This window comes from Microtus oregoni, unplaced genomic scaffold (assembly GCF_018167655.1).
Source record: "Microtus oregoni isolate MIOR12 unplaced genomic scaffold, Mior012 000013F_ref0000133, whole genome shotgun sequence".
Taxonomy (NCBI): domain Eukaryota; kingdom Metazoa; phylum Chordata; class Mammalia; order Rodentia; family Cricetidae; genus Microtus; species Microtus oregoni.
This window is the reverse complement of record NW_024543072.1, coordinates 15858-28992: the sequence shown is the minus strand read 5'-3', so window position 1 is coordinate 28992 and position 13135 is coordinate 15858. Positions and strand designations below refer to the sequence as shown.

The following is a 13135-nucleotide window of genomic DNA, read 5'->3' as shown; positions in this document are numbered from 1 at the left end:
GATAATAAAATTGAATTTTTTATACTTAAATAGTGTATGGACTTACTCTTATTAAAGTCTTGGGGGGAAAGGTCTCACATTTGAATGTTGCCAAAATGTATATATTTTGTTTAGATATTCTTTCTCGGTTGCCATGGGAACCTGGAGCTAAAAAGTAGAACTAAGTTCGTGGTGGTCAAAAAATGAGGAAGAGAAACCTGTATTTACATAATGTTCATCTAATGCCAGGAATTGGGCTAGATTTATGTGCATAAAAACTTTGCTCTTGAATTTATTCAATCTACTTAATTTGGTAACGTTGGTATTAGTACTTCCATCTTACAAATGAGAAAATTAAGCTGTAATTAACTAAAAATGCATGCTTATCAAAGATCTCAGAATGAAGAAGCAGCAGTTTCCAGTGACACACGCCCTTAAACTTAGGCACTCAGGAGGCAGGGGCTAGGGAATCTATGTGACTTCAGAGACAGCCTGGTCTACATAAAACAGTTCAGAACGACATAGTGATCCTGTCTCAAAAAAAAAAAAGCATCAGTTGAGGATTTAAGATCGGGGTCTGGAATGGTTTCAGAATCTGAATTCTAGCTATTATACGTCACTATTCAAAAACCATCATGGGTATCACCCTGAATGAGACAAAATGGTAATCAAAATTGTCACACATGATCCTCAGAAAAACTGGAAGCTATGAAGTCTTTGGGGGATTGCTGACGCTAGTACAAAGGAATATACCCAGATCTACGTATGCCCAGAAATGTCCCAATGTCCACTTGGAAATTCCTCAAAATGATGCCCTGATCCAAGATGGCGTCCCAAATTGCCCTTGTTAAAGATGGCGCCGAAGAACGCCGTTTCTCCCCCTACTTCCTTTTAGCGGAACTAAAAAGGCTCCGCCTAGCACCAAGATGGAACTACAGTTTAGACTTTTTTCTGGTTCTTGTTGAAAAAGCTGGAACTCTAGCGACGTCCCCAAGGATACTGCTTCTCTTCGGGGCCCGTAAAAAACTCGCATCCCCACGCCGGCTTTAGCGCGCCTCGAAGTTCGAAGCGAACGGAAACCGGGCGGTCCTGGGAATCCAGCGGTCGGCTGGGCAGGTCGAGGAGATACACTTCCGCCCCTCATCAATATGGCTGCAGGCTACGATTGCGCATGAGCAGTTGTCTATGGAGAGACCTAGATCCAAAGAGGGAGAACGCTGCCGGGGGAAATTGGCGACTAAAGCGGCCTGGGTCGGTGAGTGCCTGGGAGCCAGCCGGCGTCTGGAGACGAGGTGGAGCGGCCAGGCGGGGCAGCTTTGGTGTTGCTTCATTGTGTCAGGCCAGGCAACGCCTGGGCACGGAGCCTTTGTTTTGGGGGAGGGGGCCGTAGCCAGCTCTTTATCTCCTGCCCTGCTTTGTGGGCCGAGCTCGCTCCCCGCGCCGGAGAGCACACGTCCCACCCTCTCCGCAGGCCTGGAGAGGTCCCCGGTGTCCTTTTCCGTCTCCTCTGCGGAGCAGCCGCGGCGCGGGGCGAGCAAGGCTGGGCCGGCGGGGTCAGCGCGCGGGCTTCGGGGCTCGCGCCTGGCGGGTGCTCGGCTCCCCAAGCGCCTCCTTCTAGTTGGTGGGCCTGCAGGGTGACGTCTCGTTCTCCGGCCAGGTTCTGGCGCCTGAATTCTTTCGGAACTTTATCTTTTTTTGTTTGTTTGTTTGTTTGTTTGTTTTGCCTTTGCGTCCGTACTTGGCGAGGGCGTTTGCTGGGCCCGCCTTTTGAGCGTGCAAACCACAACACCCTATGCTGATTTCCGTGTCACTTATTCTTAATGCTCAGGAAACGCTTCCGGATGTCCAACCAAGGTTTGAGTAAGTAGCCTAACGCGGTTGCTGGGTGGCCTCAGAAGTTGCACTGTCTGACGGTTGTGGGTTATACAGTTACCTCCTGTGCCTGGCCTTCTCCCTTGCCGCCTCCTGCAAGCCATGCAACTAGCTTCGGAGGTGCCCTTCCTCATGGCGTTTGAGGATGGAGACCTAGTGGTCCCTAAACACTGCCTCCCTTTGCAGCCTTACTTTGGACAGGCAGTTTCACTTTCAGTTCCTCTTTGTTGTTGTTATTGTTACCATTTTCTTTGCACGCGGGCTTTCTAAAGTGATTCATCCGCTAAAGATTTTCTTTGGATTAGCAAGGTTTGGAGGACCTTATTGGTAGAGAGTTTACAAAAATCTTGCTGAGATTATTTTTATTGCGTTGTACTGTGCAGCTGTTTCTGGAGGCATCTGTCTGCACAGTTCTTTGTTTTTCCGGTTCCCTGGCCGGGTGTCAAGAGTTCTAAGGCAGAAACATTGTAGATGGATTCCTCCCCCATTGTCTTTTCTCCTTCAGAACCCTGAGCCTGGATTCTCCCCCCAACCTCCCAGGCTTAGTTGATTTGGAGTTGTCATGGCAACATTTTAGCAACTGTGTTTCTCTACAGGAAGTCTTGATGAATAAAATAAAGAAGCCTTGAATATGTTGCACTTGGGCTTTAGAGCTGGTAACAGATGCTGTAAATCTGGACTCCCCCAAACCAACAGCCCTGACAGTAGAATGGTGCCCAAGAGCCAAATCTAGGTTTTGTGGTTCCTGATGATTTTCCAGTGGCAAAAAGAGGTTCCGGTTTTCCCTTTAAACTTGAGGACTGGAATTTCTTTTTTTCTTGTTATTTTATTTTGAGACATCTCACTTTTGATGATCTTCACATTTTGGAGGCTCTCACTATATAGAGCCCTGGCTGTTTTGGAACTCAGTATGTAGATCAGAATGTATTGGAACTCAAAGAGATCCACCTGCCTCTGCCTCCTGAGTGCTGGGACTAAAGGCGTGCACCAAAACGTGTGGTGTGGACTAGAATTTCTTTAGTTTTTCCAAGACAGGGTTTCTCAGTGTAGTCCTGGAACTTACTCTGTAAACCAGGCTGGTCTTTAACTCAGAGATCTGTCTGCCTCTGCCTCCCGAGTGCTGGAATTAAAGGTGTGTGCCATCAACACCCAGAATCAGGGAACAGGGTGGGTGTTATTTGATCGTGGTGGTCTAATATGGCCCTGCTAATCCTATGAAACTGCTGTCGTAGCAGACTATAATAGCTTTAGTAATAATTCATAATTGCTTCAATAATGCACCTTGAAACACATTATTTCTCAGCCTTCCAGTATAATTATCTCCTTCCTCTCAGAGTTTGAATGACTAAGGAGGAACGGCCAGGTGGTGGTAGTGCATGTGTTTAATCCCAGCACTCTGGGAGGCAGAGACAGGCAGGATTTCTATGTTGGAGGTCAGCTTGGTCTACAGAGTGAGTTCCAGGACATCCAGAGCTACATAGAGAAGCCCAGTTTTAACCAAAACCAAAAGAAAAAGAGCAAAGAATATTATTTTAAAAGTTGCTTTTAAAAAAGTTCTGGTACGCCGGGCGGTGGTGGCGCACGCCTTTAATCCCAGCACTCGGGAGGCAGAGGCAGGCGGATCTCTGGGAGTTTGAGGCCAGCCTGTTCTACAAGAGCTAGTTCCGGGACAGGCACCAAAGCTACAGAGAAACCCTGTCTCGAAAAAAAAAAAAAAGTTCTGGTGTGTGTGTACATACATGCATGTGGTCTGTGCACCTGTGGAGGTCAGAGCAGAGCTTTCGGGACTTAGTCTTATCTTTCTTGGTTTTTCAAGATAAGCTTTCTCTGTAGCTCTAGATTTTAGTAGGCTTTGACCGCCAGCCCCCAATCATGACACAGAAATTTATTATAAGTTATGAATGTTGGGCCTTATCTTATGCTTGTTTTTACTTTCTTAACTCTGTGTGTCTTTTACATCATGTATCTTGATCCCCTTTATTTCCCTATCCCTCTGAATCTGCCCTCTGCCCCGCACCCCTCCACAAATAAAACAAAATTTCAGAGGAAAGGGGGGAAAAATTAAAAATCTCATCATGAAAGCTTCAGTGTAACACAGTGCGTCACACAGTACACCCCTTTCCCAAGTATCATTCATTGCTTCACTTGCAAGTGTTCATTGCAGAGAGTCATTAGTCTGGTGCCCGGCCTCTGGTTTCTACTATGCTCTTGATGCTGGGCTCCCACTGGAACTTCTCTTGGTTATCCTGCTGTTGCTCTGTGTTGTGGAGATCCTGCAGTTTGGGGTCTACAGGTTAGGTCCCTTTACGTGCTCCAGCAGATCATAGATGAGGTGGATGAATGTTGTGTATCTTATTTTGCTTTTTCCTCTGTGTCTGGCTGGTTGGCAGTGCCTGGCTTCTGGCCCTGGGTGTGTCCTTCTCTTTCTCCCTTATTCTCTCTTCTCCAAGCCTAGATTCCTCTTCCTCCTTATTCTATCATCTGCCTGCCAGCCCTGCCTATCCCTCTACTGCCTAACTATTGGCCGGTCAGTCAGGTCCCTTAGGCAGGCAAAGTGAAACAGCAACACATCTTTACATCATTAAACAAACGCAGCATAAATAAATGTAACACATCTTTGCCTAGTTAATGTAATATTGCACATCAATAGATGTCCTGGAACTCACACTGTAGCCCAGGCTGGCCTCGAACTCACAGCAATCCTGCCTCATTTTACCTCCCCAGTGCTGGGATTAAAGGTGTGGACGTCTACTGCCCAGCTTGCTAAGCCGTCTTAACAGCCTGATTTTTCTCTTTGGTTCAGAGGACAACTTTAGGGTGTCGGTCCTTGCTACCTTGTTGGAGACAGAGTCTCTTCACTGCTGCATTTGCCCCCCGGCTTCCAGGGATTCCCTTACCTCTCCTGCTCATCTGTCCATCGAGGCGTGCTGTGACTTACAGGTGCTCACGACGGCGTCCCTGCTCTCACCGCTGCGCCCTTTTCTTGTGTAGGTTTAGGTTTCCATTCCAAGTGCTTTTGTCCCTGAGCCATCTCCCAGTTTATGGTGTTTTGTTTGTTTGTTTTTGTTTTTGAGACAAGTTCTTGTAGCCCAACCTGGCCTAAGACTTGCTTTGCAACCCAGGATAGCCTTAAATTCCTAATTCTTTTGCCTCAACCTCCTAAGTATTGGGATTACAGGCATGGGCAAGCACACCTGGTTCTTTCTCTCCAAGGTCTCATTCTGTAGCCAAAGCTAGCCTCAAACTTGCACCAATCTTCCTATCTCATTCCCTTGCGTGTTAGGATTCTCGGAGTGAGCACCGTGTCTCATGAGAATTGCTTTTCAATCACTGCAGGCCAGCCCTTGCCATCAGAATTGGGGAAATTGGCTGTCCTTTGCAGATAATTAGTTTATTTTCCTGGCTGTGTCTTCTTGGAGCCTAGGTTCCAGAACTTGGAAAATTGTTCAGTTGCCTGGCCTCACTGTTAACTATAATTTCCACCAGGATTTAGCTCTCAGACCTTTCAGTCAGGAGATACGAAGATTTCCAAAAGGATACCAGATCCTCGGATGAGCTCCCTCACAGAGAGATGAAGGGGTAAGTGGACAAGTGGCGTCTGGGATGAGAGAAGGATGACCATGGGGAATCCAAAGTGGCTAAGAGTTTAGATTCAGGCAGAACTGGATTTGGGTCCCCCAGCTCCATTACTCACCCGCTCTGTGATTTAGTTTTAACTGTAAAGTAGGTATTATTATTGATTTCATATGTTGTTATTAGTATCATCCATTGGGCGGTAGTGGTGCATGCCTTTAATCTCAGCACTTGGGAGAGACAAAGGCAGGCTGATTTTTGAGTGTGGGGCCAACCTTGTCTACAGAACAAGTTCTAGGACAACCAAGACTACACAGAGAAACCCTTTCTTGAAAAACCAAAAAGAAAAAAAAAGTTATTATAGCCTAATTCTATGTACATAGCAAACACTTAGTTCACTAGTTTTTTTTTGTTGTTGTTGTTGTTTATTTCATTTTGTTTTTGAGACAGAATATATCTCTACATAACCCTAACTGTCCTGGAACTCACTATGTAGACCAGGTTGGCTTCAAAAATCACAGAGATCTGCCTGCCTCTGCCTCCTGAGTGCTGAGATTAAGGGCGTGCGCCACTGTGACTGTCGTTATCTAACCTGACCTAACATCTGTTGTGGATGCTCGTGAGTTTGGGAGCCGTGTTAATGAGCTTCTCACATCTTCTCTTTGTTTTTGTTTCACCACAAATAGGCAGCAGAAAACAGCTGAAACCGAAGAGGGGACGGTGCAGATTCAGGAAGGTGAATGCTAAAATCAAGACCATGCACCCATTGTAGCCTCCCTCCCTCCTCAACTGACTGGCCCATCTTCTGTGTACCACAGGTCTTTTAAGTGCGATGCAAGTAGAACAGGGAGAAAGGCAGTTAACTCATAGATCTTTCTTTACCTCTTTTCTTTTTTTTAAATTGATTTTATTGAGCTCTACATTTTTCTCTGCTCCCTTCCTTTCCCTTCCTCTTCAACTCTTTCCAATGTCTCCATGCTCCCAGTTCACTCAGGAGATCTTGTCTTTTTCTACGTCGCTCTTTGCCTCTTTTAATTTAGGTGCAGTGGCTACTGGAGAGGACCCAACTAGTGTAGCCATCGCCAGCATCCAGTCAGCTGCCACTTTCCCCGATCCCAACGTCAAGTACGTCTTCCGAACTGAGAATGGGGGCCAGGTAAGGGAGGGGGCCAGGTGACTGCAGATGTTACCTGGGCTTGGGCTCAAGGGAGGTGCCTGGACACATTTGGGGAGCTGTGACTTGGAGAATGAGATGGAACTGTACTATTGGGGTGAAATGTTGATAGGAGGCTAAGATAGAGGTTGGTGTGGGGCTGGATATGCGAAAGTCTCAAAATGAGGAAAGAAGGGACAAATAGCTGAATCTGCTTTTGAAAGGTCCCTGGGACTCAATCCAAGAGGCACTTTTTTTTAATTTTTAATTTTTTTTGTTTTTTTTTGTTTCTGAGACAGGGTTTCTCTGTAGCTTTGGAGCCTGTCCCTGGGACTAGCTCTTGTAGACCAGGCTGGCCTCGAACTCACAGAGATTGGAGTGCTGGGATTAAAGGCGTGCGCCACCACTGCCCGGCCCAAGAGGCACTTTTTGAGAAGGCCTAGGATTCTGGATACTTACTCTTGTCTTTTCTTCCCACCCCTCACCCCTCTTCATTGCTTCTAGGTGATGTACCGGGTGATCCAGGTGTCTGAGGGGCAGCTGGATGGCCAGACAGAAGGCACTGGTGCCATTAGTGGCTACCCTGCCACTCAGTCTATGACCCAGGTATGGGGATAAGCTGTGAGAGGACTAGAGAGCTCTTAGCACTAAGAGAAGCTACGGAGCCAATAGGAAGGAAGGGTGGGGTTAGAACAGTGGGATGCATCGGGGACTGGATTCAGATGTATTTAACCTTCTGACTACAAATTCCCAAAATGATTGTTTATAAATGTTTGTTTTCATTTAAAGGGGGGATTAATTATAAATGATTAATGGTCATAGTTAATCTCTTTTAAGAAAGGGGGGAATATAATATAGAAATGATACATTACACTGGTATGGACTTTGGTTTATTGATACAAATTTACGGTCAATTTTGTTATATGTATATTTTGACTTGTATTAAAATTATAAATCATCATTTATAATAGTCAAACTTGTCATTTAAGTATTGTCATTGAGACATGTCTCTGTCATCTACAAAGATCATGCCCATGAACAACGCAGTTGGGGCTGGAGAGATGGCTTAGCAGTTAGCAGCAGTTCTGAGCACCTTTTGCTTTAAAGAGAACCTGAGTTCAGTGCTTAATATCTGCATGGTGGATCACAGCCATCTGGTTTCAGGGTATCAAATATCCTCCTGCCTCCTCGGGCAAAAGGCATACATATAGTATACATACATACATACATGCAGGCAAAATACTCCTACATATAAAAATAAGTCTTAAAAGACTCACACAATTGAATTAAACGATTCATATTTTAAGTAAGGATAGTTTTGTGTTGGGTTGCATTCATAGCTATCTTTGGCCACATGTGTTTCTCCTTCCTTCTGGTAAGGGATAGAAACTTCAGGGTGATGGCGTGGAAATATGTCCCTGCCTGACTGGACTCTGCTCTCACTTCCCTTCTCAGGCAGTGATCCAGGGTGCTTTCACCAGTGATGATGCAGTTGACACGGAGGGAACAGCTGCTGAAACACACTATACTTACTTTCCCAGCACTGCAGTGGGAGATGGGTCAGGGGGTACCACGTCTGGGAGTACCACTGCTGTCGTTACCACCCAGGGCTCAGAGGCACTGCTGGGACAGGCAACCCCTCCCAGTACAGGTGAGAATGGCAGCCAGAGGGGCTACTGTGGGATGTGGCTGGGGGCTCTGGGCCCTAGCACTTGACTTAGTGATTCTAAGATCAAGGTCACTGGGTGGTGATCGCACACACCTTTAATCCGGGCACTCAGGAGACAGAGGTGGGCTGTTAGAGAGTTTGAGGTCAGCCTGGTCTACAGAATGAGTTCCAGGACAACCAGGGCTTCACAGACAAAGCATGTCTGAACCTCTCCCTCTGCAAAATCAGGGTATATAGTGAGTCTGAGCTGCTTTACCAGCAGGTGGTAGTATGTTCTCAAAAGGGTCCTAAGGTTTTGGTGAGGCTCCTGGCTCTAGGTCCTGACAAAAACCTAACTCACGCCGTCACAGGTCAGTTCTTTGTGATGATGTCGCCACAAGAAGTACTGCAGGGAGGGAGCCAGCGTTCAATTGCTCCCAGGACCCACCCTTATTCCCCGTGAGTGACCTTATCTCTCCTTAGTCGTTTTGAGTGATTTTAATGCCTGCTAAAGATTGTGTAATTCTTCATCCTAAACAGTCTTTTTTGCTTGTTTATCTTTAACTTGTCACCCTGGCCTCTACCTTCAGGAAGTCAGAGGCTCCCAGGACAACTCGGGATGAGAAACGCAGGGCTCAGCATAATGAAGGTAGGGAGTACCCAGGTGTGAAGCTGGGCGCCACCTGAGTAGATCTGGGAACTGCAGGGATGTGTGAGGGGGGCAGGGCTGCTCATCTTTCACAGAGTCACTATGTCCTCCACTTTGCCCCACAGTGGAGCGCCGCCGCCGGGACAAGATCAACAACTGGATTGTGCAGCTGTCCAAAATCATCCCAGACTGCTCTCTGGAGAGCACCAAGTCTGGCCAGGTCATGGAAAGGCCCTGGTAGCAGGGAGGAGGCTAGAGTTCTGTCTCCTGGCATTATTTTCAGAAACGGTGGCGAGTAGTGTTCACGGCAGTCCACTTTTCCTCATACTCTCTGAGACAATTGTCACCACTCTGAGGGACATAGGCTGGAAGTATGAGTGTGCTCTTGGACAGAAAGCGGGGTGTGTTAAGCCTTTGTCCTCATTTTGTTGACTTTGCCTTGCAGAGTAAAGGTGGAATCCTATCCAAAGCCTGTGATTATATCCAGGAGCTGCGGCAGAGCAACCACCGGTTGTCGGAAGAATTGCAGGGGTTAGATCAGCTGCAGCTAGACAATGATGTGCTTCGGCAACAGGTCAGACAAATGCCAGGGCAGGCCCCTTGGCAGCCCTGTAGCCACTGACCCAGTTTGGATTCCCTAGAAAACACTTCACATTGCCCTCCTCAGCACTGGGTGTGTGACTGAATTTCTGCTTAGCAGTATCAGGTTTTTTTTTTTTTGTTTTTTTGTTTTGTGTTTTTTCCTATCCATTCCCCTTACTGCCTCCTTTCTGTGCAGGTGGAAGATCTTAAAAACAAGAACCTGCTACTACGAGCTCAGTTACGGCACCATGGATTAGAGGTCGTCATCAAGAATGACAGCAACTAACTGTGGGGATGCAGGGGCTTTGGGCCCTAGAACTGCAGAGAGCCCGGGAGCAACAGGCTGATCCCACGCCCCTTCCCTTCACTGCCAACTTCTGGCATGTAGGGGGGAGTCTGGCAAGCGTGTGTGTTAAAACACGAAGTGGACCTGTCCTGACAGTCTCGCCTGCTCCCGCTGTGTGGTCCCCGGGCCCTGTGCTCCTTTGCATACTGCATGTCCCGTATCCATCGACACTGGACACACGAAATCTGGGCTTGCCTTGTGCTTGCTTAGAGTGCCCAGCAGAGGGTCCGTGGACACTCTGTGGGTTTAGCACTTCTACTGGTTCTTCCTTTCCCTGGAGCAGGAGCTAAGATATGCACCTGGTTACTCTGGGGAGCAGGCTTATTCGGAAATGGGGAAGGATGCTAGGTGGCTGCTAGCCCATGAGTAGTCGAGGGGCCAGTGTGCAGCTGGGGCCTCTGCAGAAGTCTCTGAAGCCAGGGAGAAAGATAGGCAGGGGCTCACCGAGAGCCTTCCCCTTCTGGGGGTGGTTCTTTTTATTTCTTTTCTTTTTTTTTTTTTTTTTTTAAAGATAAAATTGTTTAGATCCACAGTTGTCTGTTTTCCTTCTTTTGTGGGGTTCTGGGGGAAGGGAAAGTGCATGTTACCCTTTGACCAGTAAGGGTTGGGTCACGCTTTGGGTGGGGTGTTAGTATTCCTATATTCATTACCCAGAGCATGGGTACCTGTGCCAAACCTGGATGTCATTTCCGGCCTACACTGGGCAGATTTTAAAGGTTTCGAGTGTGGACTGGTTAGAGTTGTCACCAACAGGTGCTCCTGGGGCTCTGCGGGTGCCAACCAGGTGCCGCGCTTTGCTTCTATTTCCTGTCTCCCTGGTTGGACTCGGGGAGGGAGGGGGTATGCTGCGGGTTGCATTCCTGCGTCTCTGTCACACAGTTGCTGCTGGCACCATGTCTGGAGGTACTCGAGAAGGATATGGGGGTACCTGGGATGTGGGAGTAGGGCTGTGTATGCTGGTCCCCGAGAGGAGTGTAGGGGTGTGTCCACAGCTCCACTGGGTTCGGAAGCTCCCAGGGAGAGGGCACAGACCACAGGTGTCTTGTGGTCCCCCAGCCCTTGATTCTTTCCTGTTGTCTTTCTCAGTGCCTACGGTCTCGTTATCTGAACTACGGTCACTCCTAGCCTCAGGCAGGGCCCGGCTCTTCGATGTTCGATCTCGGGAGGAGGCAGAAGCTGGTACCATCCCCGGGGCACTCAACATCCCTGGTATAGGATTTCTTGTATTGGCAGAGTGACAGTCCGAGTTGGTCTTAGCTAAAGGGGCCTCACTCAGGGTAGGGATGATGCTGGTAGAGATAGAGATGGCCTTATATCTGCTCAAGCCAGCCCTCGGGTTCCCTAGAGAAAAACCGAATGGAGAATCCTGGCAGTAGAACTAGCTTATCCAGTTTGAGGGGGCAGCAGGCAGCCAGAGGGGTAGATCAGCCCCTATATACATGGCTTGCCTGAAGCTGGATTCCCTAATCCACCTGATCCTCTACCGCCTCCTTAGGACCCAGAAAGCGGCTGCATTGTTGGCCTAACTTCCTGCAATGGCAGGCTCTTCCTTGTCTTTGAGGTTGGGGTGGGGTGGGGGGTGGCCACCATAGGTGGACAATCTCTGCAGACCGGCCAGGACTCCGCTCTTGAGGTCCACATTGTGAACCCCAATGTGCCACTGGCTCTCCGTTTTTGTCCTCTCTCAGTGTCTGAGTTGGAAAGCGCCTTGACCATGGACCCAGCTGCTTTCCGAGCTTTGTACAGTGCTGAGAAGCCAAAGCTTGAAGACAAGAATCTCGTTTTCTTCTGTCAGCTGGGCAAGCGAGGCTCCCAGGCCACACAGCTGGCACAAGGTCTTGGATACACAGGGTACGACAAGGCGTGAGACTTGCTGACTGGGGACTGCCTGGGGCCGGCCTACAGGACCTAGTCCTTTCTCAACATTATTTTTCTTCACAGGGCTCGACACTATGCTGGGGCCTATAAGGAATGGCTGGAGAAAGAGGGCTAGGTAGAAGGCTTAGGGGTCGTGACCCTTCTCATAACCACCTTGCAGGGTTGCACAAGCCCTTATAGTGTTTTGTACATGAAAAACTCAAATAAAGAACATTTAATCAAGTATTACAAGCATTTAATTTGGTAGGTGGACAAAAATGGTTCCAATGTTAATCTAGTTCTGAGAGTTTATTGTAGGATCCTTGTCCATTCGTTTGTCTGTTATCTGCTACCCAATCTGAAGTGGACCAAGGGCAGCAATGTCCAGCCCAGAATGCATATCAAGTAATCACCTAATAGCTTTAGAGTTTTTTTTTTAATATTTTATTTATTTATTATGTATACAATTTTCTGTCTGTGTGTATGCCTGAAGGCCAGAAGAGGGCGCCAGACCTCTTTACAGGTGGTTGTGAGCCACCATGTGGTTGCTGGGAATCGAACTCTGGTCCTTTGGAAGAGCAGGCAATGCTCTTAACCACTGAGCCATCTCTCCAGCCCCTAGCTTTAGAGTTTTGAAGCTAGGTGTGTTCAGTCCCAGCTACTTGGGAGGCTGAATCTAGTTCAGTTCCTGGCCAGTCTGGTAACAAGCAAGACTGAAGAGCTTGTTCTGGCCCAGGCATGGTGGCACAAGCCTTTAATCTCAGCACTCAGGAGGCAAAGGCATGTAGTGGGAACAGCAGGCTACGTTTCTGCCACCCGGCTCCCGGCCGCCTGGCTAGCTTATGCCCCGAAATAACAACACACAAACTAACTGTATTCATTTAAACACTGCTTGGCCCATTAGCTCTAGCCTCTTACTGGCTAACTCTCACATCTTGATTAAGCCATATCTATTAATATGTGTAGCACCACGAGGTGGTGGTTTACTGGGAAGATTCTAACCTGTGTCTGTCTTGGGTCAGAGATCATGGCGACTGCCTCATTTCCCTTCTTCCCAGCATTCTGTTCTGTCTACTCCACACACCTATGTTCTGACCTATCAGGCCAAACAGTTTCTTTATTAACCAATGAAAGTAACACATAGACAGATGACCCTCCTACATCAAAGGCGAGCAGATCTCTAAGAGGCCAGCCTGGTTTACACAGTGAGTTCCAGCTCAACCAAGGGTCTGTAGAGAGAGAGCTAGTTCCAGGGATCTGATGCCCTCTTCTGACCTCCTTGGGCACCAGGTTTGCAAAAAGCACAGATACATACATGCAAGCAAGATAGTCGTACACATAAATATTTTTTAAAAAAGGAACTTTTTAGCTATGTGTGATAGAACGTGTCTAATCCCAGTACTTTGGAGATGGAAGCAGAAGGATTATAGATTTGAGGCCAGCCTAGGCTTCATAGTAAAAAACTTAAAAGCTTGG

General features: G+C 47.7%; 2 protein-coding genes across 7 annotated transcripts; both read left to right on the top strand.

The window, feature by feature from the left end:
* Window positions 1-957: 957 nt before the first annotated feature.
* LOC121455217 (upstream stimulatory factor 1) lies at window positions 958-10328 on the top strand. 5 transcript variants are annotated; one of them, XM_041662834.1, is made up of 12 exons: window positions 958-1234; window positions 4655-4791; window positions 5338-5430; window positions 6111-6160; window positions 6465-6580; window positions 7082-7183; window positions 8033-8228; window positions 8597-8684; window positions 8816-8874; window positions 9000-9094; window positions 9320-9448; window positions 9653-10328. In XM_041662834.1, the coding sequence occupies exons 3-12, from the start codon at window positions 5423-5425 to the stop codon at window positions 9740-9742; spliced, it is 933 nt and encodes a 310-aa protein (XP_041518768.1). In that variant the 5' UTR covers window positions 958-1234; window positions 4655-4791; window positions 5338-5422; the 3' UTR covers window positions 9743-10328. The 5 variants fall into 5 exon arrangements, with proteins under 5 accessions (XP_041518768.1, XP_041518769.1, XP_041518771.1 ...); XM_041662835.1 differs by having other exon boundaries at window positions 4655-4838; XM_041662836.1 differs by lacking the exon at window positions 958-1234 and adding an exon at window positions 1260-1839.
* Window positions 10329-10533: 205 nt separating this feature from the next.
* Window positions 10534-11905, top strand: LOC121455216 (thiosulfate:glutathione sulfurtransferase). Of its 2 annotated transcripts, none has more exons than XM_041662833.1 (4): window positions 10534-10705; window positions 10889-10981; window positions 11491-11653; window positions 11744-11905. In XM_041662833.1, the coding sequence occupies exons 1-4, from the start codon at window positions 10645-10647 to the stop codon at window positions 11793-11795; spliced, it is 369 nt and encodes a 122-aa protein (XP_041518767.1). In that variant the 5' UTR covers window positions 10534-10644; the 3' UTR covers window positions 11796-11905. The 2 variants fall into 2 exon arrangements, with proteins under 2 accessions (XP_041518767.1, XP_041518766.1); XM_041662832.1 differs by having other exon boundaries at window positions 10889-11011.
* The last annotated feature ends 1230 nt before the right edge of the window (window positions 11906-13135 follow it).